A 15661-nucleotide genomic window follows, 5' to 3' on the forward strand; every position below is an offset into this window, starting at 1 on the left:
AAGCACAGCCAGGAACCCCAGCAGAGCCCATGGAAAGTGCAACTGAAGTGCCTGTTCCTTCTGCTTGGAAAAGTTCAAACTAGATTTTGATTTGAAATAGTTTCATTTTGGATGAGAACAAAAGCTCTGAATGAGCACTTGATTCTTAGAAGGCACCTTTTTTATTGGCTAATTCTTCTCCCACTTATATCTCTTGAAGCATTCAGGAGAAATAGTTAATTATTTAAAAGCACTGCCATTTGTAGCTGCTGTAGAGAGGGAAAAAAATAAAAAGGAAAGACACTTTTGGATTTATATATGGCATTTGAGTAAGATAAACAGCTTTTTCATCACAGTGGATGTCTATGTCATACCAAGCCAGCATTCCATGACAACTGGCTGCTGTTCTTCCTGCCCAGCCTGCTGGAACACCTTCAGGGCTTGCATTCAGGGCCACCACTGAAATGCCTAGAGTGAGTTTACTTTTAATGGCTCTGTTTCAGTCAGGAAGAAATAATTATAAAATAACAAATTGAAAGAGAATACCTACAAGTTTGTAGGCTTGTTGTATTCAGTAATATTTCATTAGGGAACTCATGGAAAGGTAAAAAAAAACACCTATTTAAATTTTGACTTTTGAAAATGTGATATTTTTTGTACATTGGAAAGATCAGTCTTTACAATGAAGGACTAAACCTAATTTTCTGTTTAGTTTTGAACCATGCTGATGGAAGCATATGAAACAGAGCACTAAAGCATTTGCATTTCTCCTACTTAATTCCTGTGTCCTCAGTCAAACCCAGTGCAGCAGGGACTGCCCTTCTCACTGCAGTGCGTGTTGGACCATCACTTCTGGAGGGATTCTTTTTAGAAGATATCCTTTTATAACAACCTTAGTAATGGTGGACAGCAGGGAATTTGAAATGCCATAGTTGCACATGAGCTAACTCACAGCACTTGTACTTACCAGCTTCTACTGGAGCAGCTTTCAGGTCAAAGAAAACCAGTGGTTGCCAGTGACCACATGTCTCTTTTGAAATCTCTGCATGGACACAGAACATGAGATTTTTATAAGTTTTACTGATATGAGGAGTTTCTAGGCCCTGCAGCATTCTTCTGAAATCATGTGGCAGAAAAAATATGTCCCAATATGCTCTGCTCAATTCCTTGTAACAAAGTTTAAGCTGGAAACTAATTTGCTGATGAACTGTCATCCCCCTTGTAAAGTATGGTAGCCATGTAGTTAACTAAAATCACAACTTTACTTTCAGAACTCAGTGCAGCCTTATCTATTGAAACAGTGGAAACACTCTCTCACCTGTCAGCTGCTTCTTTAAAATCAAGAAATTGTGCGAGATGGAAAGCGGTGTTGAGTGTTTTGGGGGCATTGATATTCTTTCAAAAGATACTCTTACACTGTTCTTTCTATAGCACAGGGGAAGTTTCATTATCAATTTGACATGAATTTATGCAATAAATATTTTTAAGCATTCTGCAATTAAAAAGCTACATGTGGCAAAATAAGATAAATATCACAAAATTATTTCTATGTGCTTTGCAGCAATATTACTGTACAAATGATGGTTAGGAGTTGAAATTAAGTTCACGTGAGTTAAAAATCACTGAGCATTTGGCTTCCATATTTTGGGATTATTTTTAATAATTGAGAAGAGTAGAAATGAGATGACATCACTAACAACTAAAATACAAATCCTTGAAACGTTTATGGCATACCAGCTGTCCAAGAAGCATCATCATCATCATCTTCTGACAAATTATATCCTCTGAGGCTTGATGTACAGCACTCAGATATGCTATTTCAAATACTTTGCTGACTGAATGATACATTTGAAAGATATTTGAAAGTTGCCTTTCTAGGACCAGGCAAATAGGACCAGTCTTGCTGACCCAGAGAGATATATAAGCATCTAAGTAAGAGAGATATATAAGCATCTAAGTAATGTGCTGCTCCCTCAGAAAAGGGACAATGGATTTCCCAGTTTTACATTTTGTTTGTTACCTTTTTTTGTATCACCTCACATCAACTTGTTTGAACATGATTTTTAGGGAACACATATTCCTTTATGAAGATTAATGCTTGTAGCCCATAGTACTCTTGAGAAAATAAATTTTAAATATAATAAGATGGATTATTTTTTCATTTCACTGCTCATTGCTCTCCTTTCAGCTTCTTGCCTGATTACATCAGTGGTGATTTTGATTCCATTCAGCCTGAAGTCAAGGAGTACTACAAGGTCAAGGTAAATTAAATCCCTTTGAGTTTTTCTGTGATAGAGCATTATAAGATCCAAGCCATTAGTGCTCCAGTTGGTCATGAAGTGATTCTGGCTTCATTGCTACCTTCGAGGCTTCAGTTGCAAACACCTGAGAAGCTCAGAAGTTGTGCTTTGTGGTACTGTACTAAAATAAACACAGGAGGTGCAGTATGCCAGAAACCTGGGTGAGTTGCCATAGTATCAGGTGATGAGATAGATCATATGGTGGTAGAGATTACAGCATCTAGAAACTAGGATAAAACTTCCTGAAAAATCTGTGACTTCTTTTGCATGGTGAGATACAGAGAAATAAGGATTAACTCACCATGATTCCCACCTGGTGGGTATCCACATACTTTCTAGAGAGAGTTTCTTGGTGTGCTGTTCGTAGGATATGACTTCACATTTTTAGAGGAAAGCTGCAGATGGGAAATCTGTCTCTTTCCTCACCCACTGAAGCATTGAATTGCAGTCAACTACTTCTGCTACACTGGTGGAATGTCCTCCTTAATGAGTTATTGGATAAATTCCTGCTTGTGTTAATTTATTTCCAGTGAGCAGCATAAATGTAAACTCACTTTTCTCAGGTCTTAGGGCTCGAAGTCCTGCCTTTACCTGACTCTTTGGTGTTTAACACGTCACCTGCCTACTTGTTAAGGCTTTTGTGATGAGCACAGTTCTTCACCCTAGCATCTTGGACAGCAGGCTTCTGCAAATTCAGAGGTTGCCTTGACAGGCCAGCTTACCTTTGCAGCAGGCTGCACTTGAAGAGGAGTGTTTGATCCTTCTGAAGTAGTTGACTTAGTCTGCTGCTGATTCATGTATATGAATGAAATTTGCCTAAAATCTTCCCTGATGGATTTGGGATCAAATGATTAGGCAAAAAGGTTTCAAACTGTGAGGGGAAGGCTGGAGTAGTGTGTAGAGCAGGGTTATATTCTCTCTCTGAGCGCTTTCCATATTCTACCTCATTTTTAGGATGGAGAAATGTCTGATGGCTGTTCATCTCTAGGAGAACTGCTCAAGAAAAATGCTCAGGAATCTAAATTACAGCTTGGGAAGTGAAAATAGGATGAAAAGATTTAGGTTAATAGTATTCATTACAGACTGAAAATTCATGATCTGTGAATAAATGAATTCAAGAGGTATTTGGACAACAGTTTTGGGCACATGGTGTGACTCTTGGGGATGATGCTGTGCAGGGCTGGGAGTTGGACTCACTGATCCTTGTGGGTCCCTTCAAACTCAGCTTCTTCTGTGAGTCTGTAAAAGGGGAAACTGCAAAATGCTCTACTCTGTTTGACATGGATATGGGCAACCCCAGTACCAGCACAGGCTGGGGGATGGGCAGAGGGGGAGCAGCCCTGGGGAGAAGGCCCTGGGGGTGCTGCTGGATGAGAGGCTGGACATGACCCAGCCATGGGCACTCACACCCAGAGACACAAACGTGCCCTGGGCTGCCTCCAAAGCAGCGTGGGCAGAGGGGAGAGAGAGGGGATTCTGCCCCTCTGCTCCTCTCTGGTGAGAGCCCACCTGCAGGGCTGCATCAGCTCTGGGGTCCCAACACGGACCTGCTGGAGTGAGTCCAGAGGAGGCCATGAAGATGATTAGTGGGGTGAAGAGATCAGGAGATGAGGAAAGGCTGAGAGAATTGGGATGGTTCAGACTGGAAAATAGAAGGCTTCAGAGTGACCTAACTGCAACCTTTCAGTACCTGAAGAGAGCATAAAAGAAAGTTGGAGACTTTTTACAAGAGCATATGGTGACAGAATTAGTGGGAATGGCTTCAAATTGATAGTAGGTTTAGATTTGATATTAGAAAGAGTTTCTTTATTGTGAGGGTGGTGAGACACTGGAAGAGGTTGCCCAGAGAAGCTGTGGTTGCCTCACCCTTGGCAGTGTTCAAGGCCAGGTTGCAGATGGGACTCTGAGCAAGCTGGTCTAGTGGAAGGTGTCCCTGCCCATGGAACTTGATGTTCTTTAGGGTTTCTTCCAACCTGAACCATTCTATGGATCTGCGATTAATGCTTACATGGAACAGCATGCTGGTAGGTAGGTAAGTCCTACCAAAGAATGGAAGTTAAGGATCATTCAACAGAGAGAGGGGAGATGGAAAAGGTAGGAGGTGGAAGAATACAGTAGGTTTTACCCTTTTTCAGAGGGATTACTTTCTGGCCATAGCATCCTTTTTGTCAGCTTAGTTGCATCTCACTGGTGATGCACAGTTTACATCTTCTCTGTGAACACATAGTGAATCTTTCTGCTTCATACAGAGTTAATACATCTGTGCAAGGACTAAGCTGATAGGTTGTAAAGAAAGAAGTAATTAATGAGGATTTTAAAGGTGTAATGAACAGAATCATCTAGCCTACAGAATCCTTGCCTGGGGTCTTCATATAAGATGGAGTAAAATGCAGATAGACTTCAGAATTTTAAGTGTACATTGTAGGAATTTTTTTTTCATTTTTAAATTAACTTCCCGTAGTCAGAAAATTAGAATGGTAAATATGGATGAGTGTCTAAGGAGAATTTGAGCAAAAAATGTAATAGAACACAGAAACTGGAGAGAGGTGTATATTTCTTTTCTTGTAAAGCATCTTGTTCAGTAAAACACCCACTGTAGTCCAGCCAATTTCCAAAGTCCCTGTCTTCTGGAAATGCTGTATGTGCTCATGACCCCAAATATAATAGTGCTGCTTAAAAGAGGTTGTGGGAGACCTTCAGGTGAATAGATCAGTGTAGCACCATTGAATTTAGGGAAGCATCATGTTGTCAATTAGGGTTGCTTCCCATACCATCCTTCCTTACCCATGTGCAGATTGCACCCAGAGACCAACACCCAGAGGCCACTATCATTCGATAATATTACTGTATTATTTCAAGTATTCCCTTTTATCATTTTACAAAGGCTACCTATATTGGCAGAAATTAATGCATTGTGACATTTTCCACCTATCTGAAGAAATCCTGCCACTGCTTAAGTGTTGCTTTTTTCTAGTAAAGCTTATGGATGTTAATTGCTGAGCTATAAAACATAATCATGTGCAAGTGCTTGTGTCAAAGACAGCCCAATGTAGTGCTGGGTAAGTAGTGGGGTGTGTTAAACTCCGTGCCTGAAACGAATTGTTGTGGGAAGAGTTGTCTATAGCAGTTGTGTCATCCTCACAACGCAGCAACAGCCTGACTCCTCATCACACCAGCTTCATACCAGGACGTTGCTCCTGGACTCAGAAGTTTTTCTACCTCATTTAAGTGATGAAAGCAAGGAGATTTTTGTCACTATAGGAAGACATGACATACAGATTCCCAAAGCCAAGGGAATATGCCATATTTAAGCCAGTTGCTCTGGTGTTTTTATTTGAGTAGGGATTACAAGACAAGTGTTTCCATTTTCCCTTTAGGAGGACAATCCCTATTGTATTGGGGAACCTTATTTAAACAAAGTTTATAAGCATGAAGTAAAAAATCCGTTTTATCTCTGTTAGGTGTCATATGCCACAGTGAAGAGACCTAAAGGCAAAAGTCCTGTTTTGGAAAAAAACTGTGTAACAGATTTCTGAGTGGGATGTGTAAGTAAGGAGTTAAGCATTCCTTTTGGGAGAGAATAAGTAAGCATGTGTCAGAGGTTATTCAGCTTTACGTTTTATTTTCTGTGGTCTTGGTTTTGCCTCATTAGCTTGTCAAGAATATACTTGTAGTCCTCTATTAAAATTTATTAAAATATTAGAGATTATTTCCTCCATTTCTTAGAATTAAATAATGTTAAAACTGGATAAAACTTAAGCACAACTGAAAATGAAATGTCATATTTAAAATCATATTGCACTATAAATGAAGGATAAAGAATAGCAATTTAGTATTCTTTATTCTGTGTATTTTCTGTCATTGTTAAAATAGAAATTGAGAGGAGGTTTTGTACTTTCATGATAAATATGCATGTTCATGTGATCCCATAATAGATGCACTGTATAGTCTGAAGTGCATTGGAAATGACACTGCACAAAGCAGGGAGGATTTGTGGTGATATTTCTGTCATTGGAGTTTCATCCTTTTCTTTCTTTAGCTGAATGTTTCTATTATTGAAACCTTTTAAACATTGCTTTGAAGTTAAAGCAGCCGCTTGTATTGTTATGCCTCAAACAAGGTTCTGTTTCTGAAGTCTTAAGTCCAGAGACATTATCTAAAATAACACCAAATCTGTGCTTACAACGAGAAGCAGCAGGTTGAATCCAATGTTCTTTGAAATCCAGGCTATGCTATTTATTAAAAATCCGGTTTGGCTTTCCCACCAAGCAAACTTCATGTGCCTTGAAAGGCTGCTGCAGACTTAGCAGGCTCTACTTCAGATCTGTAATTAAATGCTGTGAATTTATTTACAAATCCACTTCTTTTCCTATTTTTTTTTTCTTTTTAAGTCCCTTAGAGCTGCTTATTTTTGCAGGCAGTTCTGCAGCTGTAGCACTTTCTATTTTCATTTCCAGGGCTAATGCTTATCAAGGCTGTAAAAAAGTTTAATAGATAGGGTGTGGGTATTGTATTTTTGTTCTTCGATGATGCACCTATAATTAGATTTACAAAATGTGTTGGTAACACTGAGGTAGTGCTTTTATGTCTCTCTAACTTCTACACTTTCTGGATAAACTGTATGTTTTAGGCCATGTTTCCTGCTTGCTTTCCAAGGCCAAACAGTTTAGTAATTTTATGAAATCACAGTGTTAATTGATTTGCCTGAGTTATATTACTATAATTTAAAATAAAGAAAACCATTAAGTTTTTATGTGCCTATTTTAATTTATCTTTTATCTCTGAATGTTATGTTTTTTTCTACTACTAATTTTTAATATAGGATGAAACTTCAGATTTAAAATGCTTGACTCATTTACAGCATTCTTGTTAGACTGAACAGTTATCTAAGAAAAACATGGTTTATTTTAGGCCCTGGTTCCTTTGTGAAATGTTTTAAGGTTTCAGAGGGAAATCTAAAATTTGTGCAAGAGGATCTGAAACAAATTCAATCTTACTCTTTCACTGGCTACTTCTGCTTGACATTCACTACTTGAGCTTCCAAGCAATCCCTTGGTTAATATGTTTATATATATATCATTCTGCTGGCAACATTTTTGACAAATATAAAAAGTGCTGTGTATAAAAGTATATATACTCCTATATATATTATATGTATATGTAAAGTGTATATAAGTATATATTAAGTATATATTAATACATATATGTTACATATATATGTATTATACATACATGTGTTTATATGTATATATTAGGTGTATATAAGTATGTATACTTTTGACATGTATAAAAAGCATCATCTCCTTCTGATGTGTTGAGAGTGCCTAGTGCCACCTGGACTTAGATCCAAGTTGTAGTTTATTTCCTACTGATGTACATTTATTGAAAGTGTCTTAGTGTCTTAATATAGATATAGGTTCTTTAAATCAAAATTATTTGTAAATCTGGTATGGTCCTGATATTAATAATTCAAACTGTGAATTACTGCATGTGCAATTTAGGATTTTAGACTGAAAGCTTTTTGGATGCCTTAGTCATGTTAATAGGAGCTTTCACAAATGGTTCCATTCTTGAAGAGTATGTCAGAGGTCTTGTCAAGATTGTGTTTTCAAATGACTTGTCTGGGTGAGTCTGGTTATGTGGATCTCTTATTCATGCTAAATGAAAGTAACAGTATCTTGATGTTCCAGATATGTCACAAATCTGTATGAGATTCTGTGCTTGGTGCCACTTTTGTAAAGGTGAACATGACAGACAGTCACACTAGGTCAGATCAAAGGTTCATTCAACTGGGCCAGGATGGAATACTGTTGAAAGCAAAAGTATGCACAGTGGGGCTCCTTTGATACAGTTTTTTATCATGCTCCAATGTATTGCTTAAAGATTTCCTGTGTCTTTTTGTTTAATAGCTTCACAGATTGATTTAATTGTCCCCAAAATTAGTCTACTCCCTTTTCTTCACCCTACATTGATGAGAATGCAAGTATCCACCAAAAAACCCCCCAAAAATAAATAGAATAAAAAACAAACAAACAAACAAAAAAAATTTCCTTGGCAATGTGTTCCCTAGTTTGTTCGCAGTTAAGAAAAAATTGTCTTTTGGATTTTTTTGGCTTTAGCTTTACTTTTTGATAGTTATATTTGAGTGTCCTCTATTGTGATAAAGAGTGGATAAATATATATCAACCTCCTTGTCAGTGCAGTTCTGCTTTATTGGAATGATTGTCCTTAGTGACTAGCATTCCCATAGGTATGATGGGGTGTGTGCACAACTAAGCCAGAGAAATATGGCATATGCCATCAAATTTACAGCCTAAAATTAAGCTAAATCAGTCTTTACAGATGTTTTATGTCCTGCTGAGTTAATATAGGTAAAATGTCTGGAAACTCCTGTTGAAAAGAATTTTTCTTAAAGCAAAGAATTTCAGGACTCTGAGCTTGCACTGAGCTGTTCTTTATGTGCCTTTAAAAAACAATCTCTAAAAAAGTATGTCCAGTTCTAGACCACTCTTTATGCTTTCACTGTATCTGTTTAAATGCAGATGAGATTTGGGAGCACAGGGTGGGGAAGTCAAAACAAATTCAATTATGTAGGCCTGCATCTTTCTAAGTAATGTTTGTTCTTTCTTTCTGAGTTGCACATCACTCCTTTTGAACCTGAAGAAACAGCTAAGTCCTACTTCTGTTGTAAGATGTAATATCAGTGAGGTTCTCATAGTTTTGAGGTCACTGAAAGCTACTATATGTGTTTATTAGAGCCTGAGTCGGTCCCTAATTTACACAGGAGATTTGAGAATTTAATTTGACCAAGTTCTCACTACTTAAAAAAAGTATCATTCTATTTTCCTTTGCAGTATTTTGCAGCTTGTAATTTAGCTTTTAGCTACAGCATATAGAAATTAAGAGACCAAACTTTTATTTGAGGTGGTTTGTCTTTCTTTTGCTTAGGTTTGAAATGACAATTATTTCCTCATTACAAGTTGTTTGCTTTTTTCTTGCAAGTTCTTTAGCTGGAGCTCAACTGCTTCACAGTAGAATATGGAAGAAAACAGTGCACCATATAACAAAAATGATGGTGGTGGTATTTTAGTCTTGCATCCAATTTCAGTTTAATATTATGTTGCAGTATAAGATTTATTTCTCCCTTCCATTGGTTATGGCCCGAGGAAGGGAAAGGGTAGAATCTATATTGCATTAGACATTTGAGTTACTTTCAAGAGTTTTAAAAAATTTAATCTGGTGTTAATCTCTGAAAGAAGTCATTACTCTGATCTGTCACCCTGTGATGGAGAAAATAACAGAAAAGTTTAAAAAATAGAAATGCATTGAATGAACTTCATTTCCAGTGCAAGGAATAAAAAAGGTATTTAAAACAATGACAGCTTAATCTGGAGAAGAAAATTGAGCTGTTATTTTGTGATTAAGCCTCTTCACACAAAAGAGACAACTTTGATATGGTACTAGAGGCTGAAGACTCAGATTATAGGTCATTTTAGATGTAAATGGGATTTATACATCTATTATTTTCTTTTTTTTTTTTTTTAGAGAATTTAAGAGAAAATTGTTCCCAGAGCACAGGGTTCAGTGTCTTTGCATATGGACTCCTAATTAGACCAGACTCCAGCAAAGCTGCAGAACCTACAACCTCAAAGCTCATCAAACGTTGCTGCAAGCTCAAGTTAGCCCAAATGTCCTGTGGGATTTATGAGCTTGATTCTGTTGTATGGCAGCTCACGAGCCAGCCAAAGCACAAATCTGGCCAGAAACAGGTACTCAAACATGATCATTAACCCAGAAAAGTGATGCCTAAAATCCTGATGTTACCATTTTTAAGTATTTTTAGAAGCAGCTTGTCAGCCTGTGCAAATGATTCCATTGTGCATCTTGTCAAAGGGCAGTCAGCTCTCATTTCAGAAGCATAGTGAAACGATGCAATCTGTTGCTCATTTTGAGGTAGGAAGGTTTGTGAGTGGGCTGGAGGAGAAGGAGGAAGAAGAGGAGGAAGAATGCTTCTGACATGCTTTGAGGGACCTGTAGTAAACATGGTGGAGAGTGAGTTCCCTTGCTTCAAAAGGAGTGTGTGGGCTGCTCAGGATCATTCTCCCTCACCTCCAGACTCCAGAGGCAGATTCACCAAGGCCACCATAGCCTTTGCTTCTTCATCTTTGATACAACTATGAACTTAAAAAGGCCCAATAAATTGGGACACATGAGCCAGGGATGGCGTGTCTTAACTTTCCATGAAGTTGCCCAAGTGGTGCTTGTACTTGACATACAGAAATACAGTTACAAAACCTCAAGAATGACAGTCCAGCTGGAATAAGGTTGGATTTGGTCTGCTTGTGCTCACACAGAAGAGGAGTGGTCTACCAGCCACCAAATGGAAAAGAAAGAAAATTATGTGTCTTGTCCAAGTAGAGAAGTGCTTTGTAGCTTTACAGTGAGACAAAGAATGAGCTAAAGCTGCCAAATTTGCACTTGCCTGTGTTACTTCACCAAGCCATGGAAGTTTATTTATAAACCAAATCAGAGGTAGAGTCCAACAGGAAAATTCATGTGTGGCTAATGGAGCACAGATAGTTATTTTTACTAATTGAATTTTGAGTTGTCAAAAACATGCAAAATACAAGGTCTGTTTTTATAGCTGCATTCAGTGCAAGATGGTCAAAATTACATTCAGATATACCAGGAAGAAATTTAATTAAGATGTAATTTTTGAAAGAAGATATTAGTGGTAGAGAAATGCCATTACAGGGGTAGAGGGGAAGGAAAGAACTTCAATTCTGGCAGCTTTAATTGCAGCTGGGCAGGGAAATTTCTGCAAATTGGAGTATTTCTCATACCTACCTTTCGTGGTACTTTCTCCTTTTATTTTTCTGACTGTAATATACTTTTGGACCCTTGCTGTTTTCCCTGTCATCAGCAAGCTCATTTGAAGCTCTGTTTGTCTGTTTCAATTCTCCTGTTTTCCTTGAGTGCTCAGCAGAGTCCAGTAAACAGGTCTTGGATGGAGCATTGATAAGCTGATGTGCAGGAAAATCAGCTGAAATCTGGCCAGTCTCAAGACTGAGTTAGTTTACATTCTGGTGTGCTGTTGGACTCCCCTCAGTTGAAGAAGCTGTGATGGTCATGGATAAAAAGTTCTGTAAGTGAAATAGATTTGGAGTTACAATTAGAAATGGAAACAGTCCCCTATGTGATGACAGGAGTTAGCAAAGAAAAGTGAAGTGCTGGGGGGAGGAACATGAGGAATGAAAACTGAGGAAAAAAACAGAGACTCTTTAAAAAGTTAGGAGAAGGTAAGCATTTTAAGAAAGAAAAATAAAGGTAGAAGCAGAGAGCAGGAAAGAGAAATGGATAGAAATAGAAAAAAATTCCCAGGCACATCAGCAAATTAAATCTGCTGGCACTTTTTTGTGCTTGTGAAGAAGTGACTGGGATAAAATAAGCACACACACATGGACACCATATTTTTTAATCTAAAAGTAAGATTTTCAGTTTATTAGGAAGGAGTGCATAGTGGTGGATTTTGGTGGTTTTCTTTGGGGTTTTTTGGGGGGTTTATTTTGTTTGTTTGTTTGTTTTTGAAATCTTTTTGTTTGAAGTTAAAATAGGACTTTAAATATGTTTTTAGAGGTGTAAATTTACTTTGCAGTTACTTGATAATAACCCTTCAAGTAAGGAATTTTCAACTCACCAGAAGTTGCTGGTTAACATTACCCGAACTCAGTAAACCAGTTTACAGTCTTTGGGATTTTAAGATACATTTCCTGGTGAAAATATTAACAGTTACAGTAGTGGAACATACTCAAGCCTCAGAGCATGTTCTATATCCTTTATTTTTTGCAGGTTTTTTAGAGCAAATAAATGTACTCGTGAATACCTAACATACTTGGAGAAGTGCACTTCTGATCTGACAGCAACAGCTTTTACAGCTGAATGTGGGCAAGGTCTCTAGAATGATTGAACAAAATCTTTTGCTCAATAAGGTTATATTCTTGGTATCTTGGGCTCATCCCAGACTAGAAGTGGGCCATAGGGGAGGAGGAAACTGTGAATATCACAGGTCAACTTCTGTTGTATTCTCCCACTCATAAGATAAAGCAAGAGAGAGGGTTGAGGAGGTCTGACACTCCTTTAGGTGTTTTTCCTTCTTGAGAGCTCCGTTGAGACTCCAAAAGAGCTCTGGTCCCACCTGATCTTGAGCAAGTGTGTGTGATGCGAGGGGCAGGGTGTTGCAGGAGACATTTTTCTTAACATCACTGCAATCAATTCACCCATATTCCAGCTTAAAACTATGTTTGGCGTGATCTTGGAGAGGGATGGGGAGAAGATTTCAAATACTTTTTGTAATTTGTGATGTTTGAACAAGCCAACTCCTCCTCTCTCCAGGTAGTAATGGATTCAAGCACATGTTTTTCCTTTACTTACTGAGTTTCTGTATGCTTCAGTCCTTGTGCCACCCTCATTGGGCTGCCCTGGCTGTGGTTTGCAGCCCTGAGCTGCACACAGAGACTGCCAAGGAGCCATTCCCACAATCCAGGAACAGTTAGAAACAGTCCAGCCAAAAGAGATAGCCTTCCCCTCTAATTTTAGTATTTCAATGGATTTTCATATATCCTGAAATGCAAATAACTCATTGTGGCCAGACTCAGTTTCTTTCTGCTTTGCTCCCCTTCTGTAGAAAAGCACACTTCTAGCTGTGAACCATCAGAGTTTCAGTGCAATGAATGCAAAACAACCTTCTTGCTTCACTGGACAGTCTTTCCAAACACTTTTTCATCAAAAATAATTGTTTTCTTCCAACTGACTGCAGTTTGTGATGAAATGTTGATTGTAGTCCTTAGCATCAGGCTTCCAGATAAAGTGCAATGCCATGCAGCAGGGTCCTGGTGGGAAGTGCTGTTCCCATCCAAGTTCTCTGACTGGGGCAGGATTTTCAGGATGGATCCTCCCCAAGCCAGCCATATGCAGAGAGAAGGCCAAAAGCCATGGTGAGATCTCAGATCATTTCTTATAGTTAATAAAAGGAGGTAATTGATAATTTTGCAGCTGATTTAGGAGAAATTATTTAAGACAGATTTATGACAAATGGTGAGGCTTTCAGGATTTTGTACAGGGAAATAGGTTACACAGCTTTAAGAGTGAAAGTCAGTGATTCTCCAGTGGTCGTGTCCTCCTGGACAGAATACAGGACAGCCCTGTGTAATGTTTTGATGTGTCAGTGCCATGTCTGAATGCACTTTGCAGACCTGAAGTTTGAGCAGATTCATAGGGTGAGAATGAAAGTGATATGAGAAAGAGAGAATAATTGCATTTGACATTTTTTGACAAGTTCTTCTTGAACTTTTTCTATATAGTGTGAAAAATGTAAGTGCAAGTTGACATCTATAGATGCTTTGGGATAACTCAGAACTCCCTGTGGCAGGAGGAAAGTGTAGTGGACTGGTTAGACTTGGGAATGAAATAGCATGGAAAGTTTAAGGTCCCTTAGGGAGCACTATTTATCACTTTTATGTACTTTTACTATCAAACTGAAGATGTTTTGAAGGGTTAGGGTATATATGATATGGTTTGATAAATTCCAGGAAAATTTGTAAAGGTGAGGTGTCCCCATATCATATAACTGGTGTTTACACTGTCTGTCTTTTGGTTAAATTCACTTTTAAAGAAGTTCCACAAAAGCTACTGTAAGGTCCAATGCCTTCCAATCCTGTTATCTGTTAATAGATTAATAGATTGACTATTTTTTTTTCACTATAGGCCATCCCACTCTACTATCTTTTATTTTCTCACTATTTCTAGTGATTTACTAAGTTAAAATAATGGATCCTGAGACCTCTTGCTGAGTGTTTTCTCTGAGGTATGAATAGAGTAAGAGCATTATAGCTGGACAAAAAATCTGAATTAAAACATTACAGGAGAGTCAGACTTTGAAACTGCACCCTCAAAAATGCTTTCATTGAATGTATTTGTGTAATAATGAGTGGAGCAGTACACAAACATGCTTTCTAAAGTCCTCGTTCACTGCATCCTTGAAAATTATATTGATGAGGCTATGAAATCCCAGACATTTCAAGCCCAAAATTGTGTGCCTGGGAGTAGGGAGCCCAACTTTGGTCCTTGGTGATTCAGTGGAAGGGTGTTTAGGATGCAGTTAACCAGGACTGCAGGCAGCGAGCGTGATGAGACACGAGGTCTCTTCCAGTTGCTGTGTTGGCAGATAAGGCAGTTGTTGAAGTCTGCTTGTCAGACACTTGTGTGAGTATCTGATTGAGAAACATACAGTGCCATCTACTTACTTTTCAGCACTTAATAAATATGTAGCAACTACCTTTTGTATTACTATCACAAATTTAAAACAACAAACCTGATTTGAAAGATAGAACCACAGGTTTTATATTTCACTAAATTCATTCATTTCTCTTGAAAAGTAGACTTAATTGAAATTAATAATGTGGCACTTTCTTGATAAATCTGTCAGTTTGGTTTAAAATCATACAAAGTATGATAAAAAAGCTTTTTAAAATATGAACTGCTGAAAGTTAAGGGGAACAGGCAGAACTGGCCTCCTTACTAGCTCAGCATTTGAATATAGAGTAAGGTAAAGAAGTATTTGATGGGGGATTACTGTAGAGTCAAAGAGTTTTTATTATTATTATTATTTTATTGTAGTCATTTAACTTCAGTTCCATGCTTAGTTTTGAAAAAAAGTAGAATGGTTTATTTTCTCTTTCAGTGTATGAATAAAAATGAGTTATGAGATGATGATAAAGTACTTGGTGATGAGAAGTGATCAACATTATCTCTAGCTCCTGAGTTCAACCAGTAAATCAGTTATTTTTTAAATGCAACATGTGGTTAGATAAGCATATTTATGTCTCTGTAGGGAACAAAATTGCTTTATTTAGTAAAGGGTAAACACCCAAACTGAGGGCCAGAGCATGGAAGAGAGGGAAGTACAATAATATGTGGATTGGAGTGGTAGCTGGTCAATATATGTAACCCAGCTAGAAAATTGGATGAAGTCAGCAAGGACTAACTACAATGCTTTGTTGACTATTGTACAAGAAACTTGGCAGCAAAATAGCAGTACTAAGCCAATTATTATTGCTATGCAGATAGATTTTTACATCTTTGCTGGAAATACGGTGAAGTGGCAGGCAAGGATTAAATAGAGATATTACGTTATTAAAAAGAAAAGAAGGTTAATGTGAAATTACTTTGCAGGTTTATGATGGACTAAAAATCAGGTCAGCTGGTTTGAAGTCATGTTTATGGGCATGAGGGGAAAAAATGCAATTTAAATGGTAAAACCCAGGTATACCTGATTGGTGGATGGCAGATAATATTTCAGCATGCAGTCTCTGAAGAAATGAGAT

The 15661-nt window shown here is 37.9% G+C and overlaps 1 protein-coding gene across 3 annotated transcripts in view; it reads left to right on the forward strand.

Moving 5' to 3' along the window:
- The window catches only part of TPK1 (thiamin pyrophosphokinase 1), a 302955-nt gene that overhangs the window by 142972 nt on the left and 144322 nt on the right, over window positions 1-15661 (forward strand). For 2 of the 3 annotated variants that reach the window (XM_059478894.1, XM_059478901.1), the window contains one exon: window positions 2168-2240. In XM_059478894.1, coding sequence (XP_059334877.1) covers window positions 2168-2240 — 73 coding nt within the window. Of the gene's footprint in view, window positions 1-2167; window positions 2241-10031; window positions 10049-15661 lie in introns of those variants that run through there. The other variant, XM_059478911.1, reaches the window with a different exon arrangement.

Source organism: Ammospiza nelsoni, chromosome 1 (genome assembly GCF_027579445.1).
Source record: "Ammospiza nelsoni isolate bAmmNel1 chromosome 1, bAmmNel1.pri, whole genome shotgun sequence".
Classification (NCBI taxonomy): domain Eukaryota; kingdom Metazoa; phylum Chordata; class Aves; order Passeriformes; family Passerellidae; genus Ammospiza; species Ammospiza nelsoni.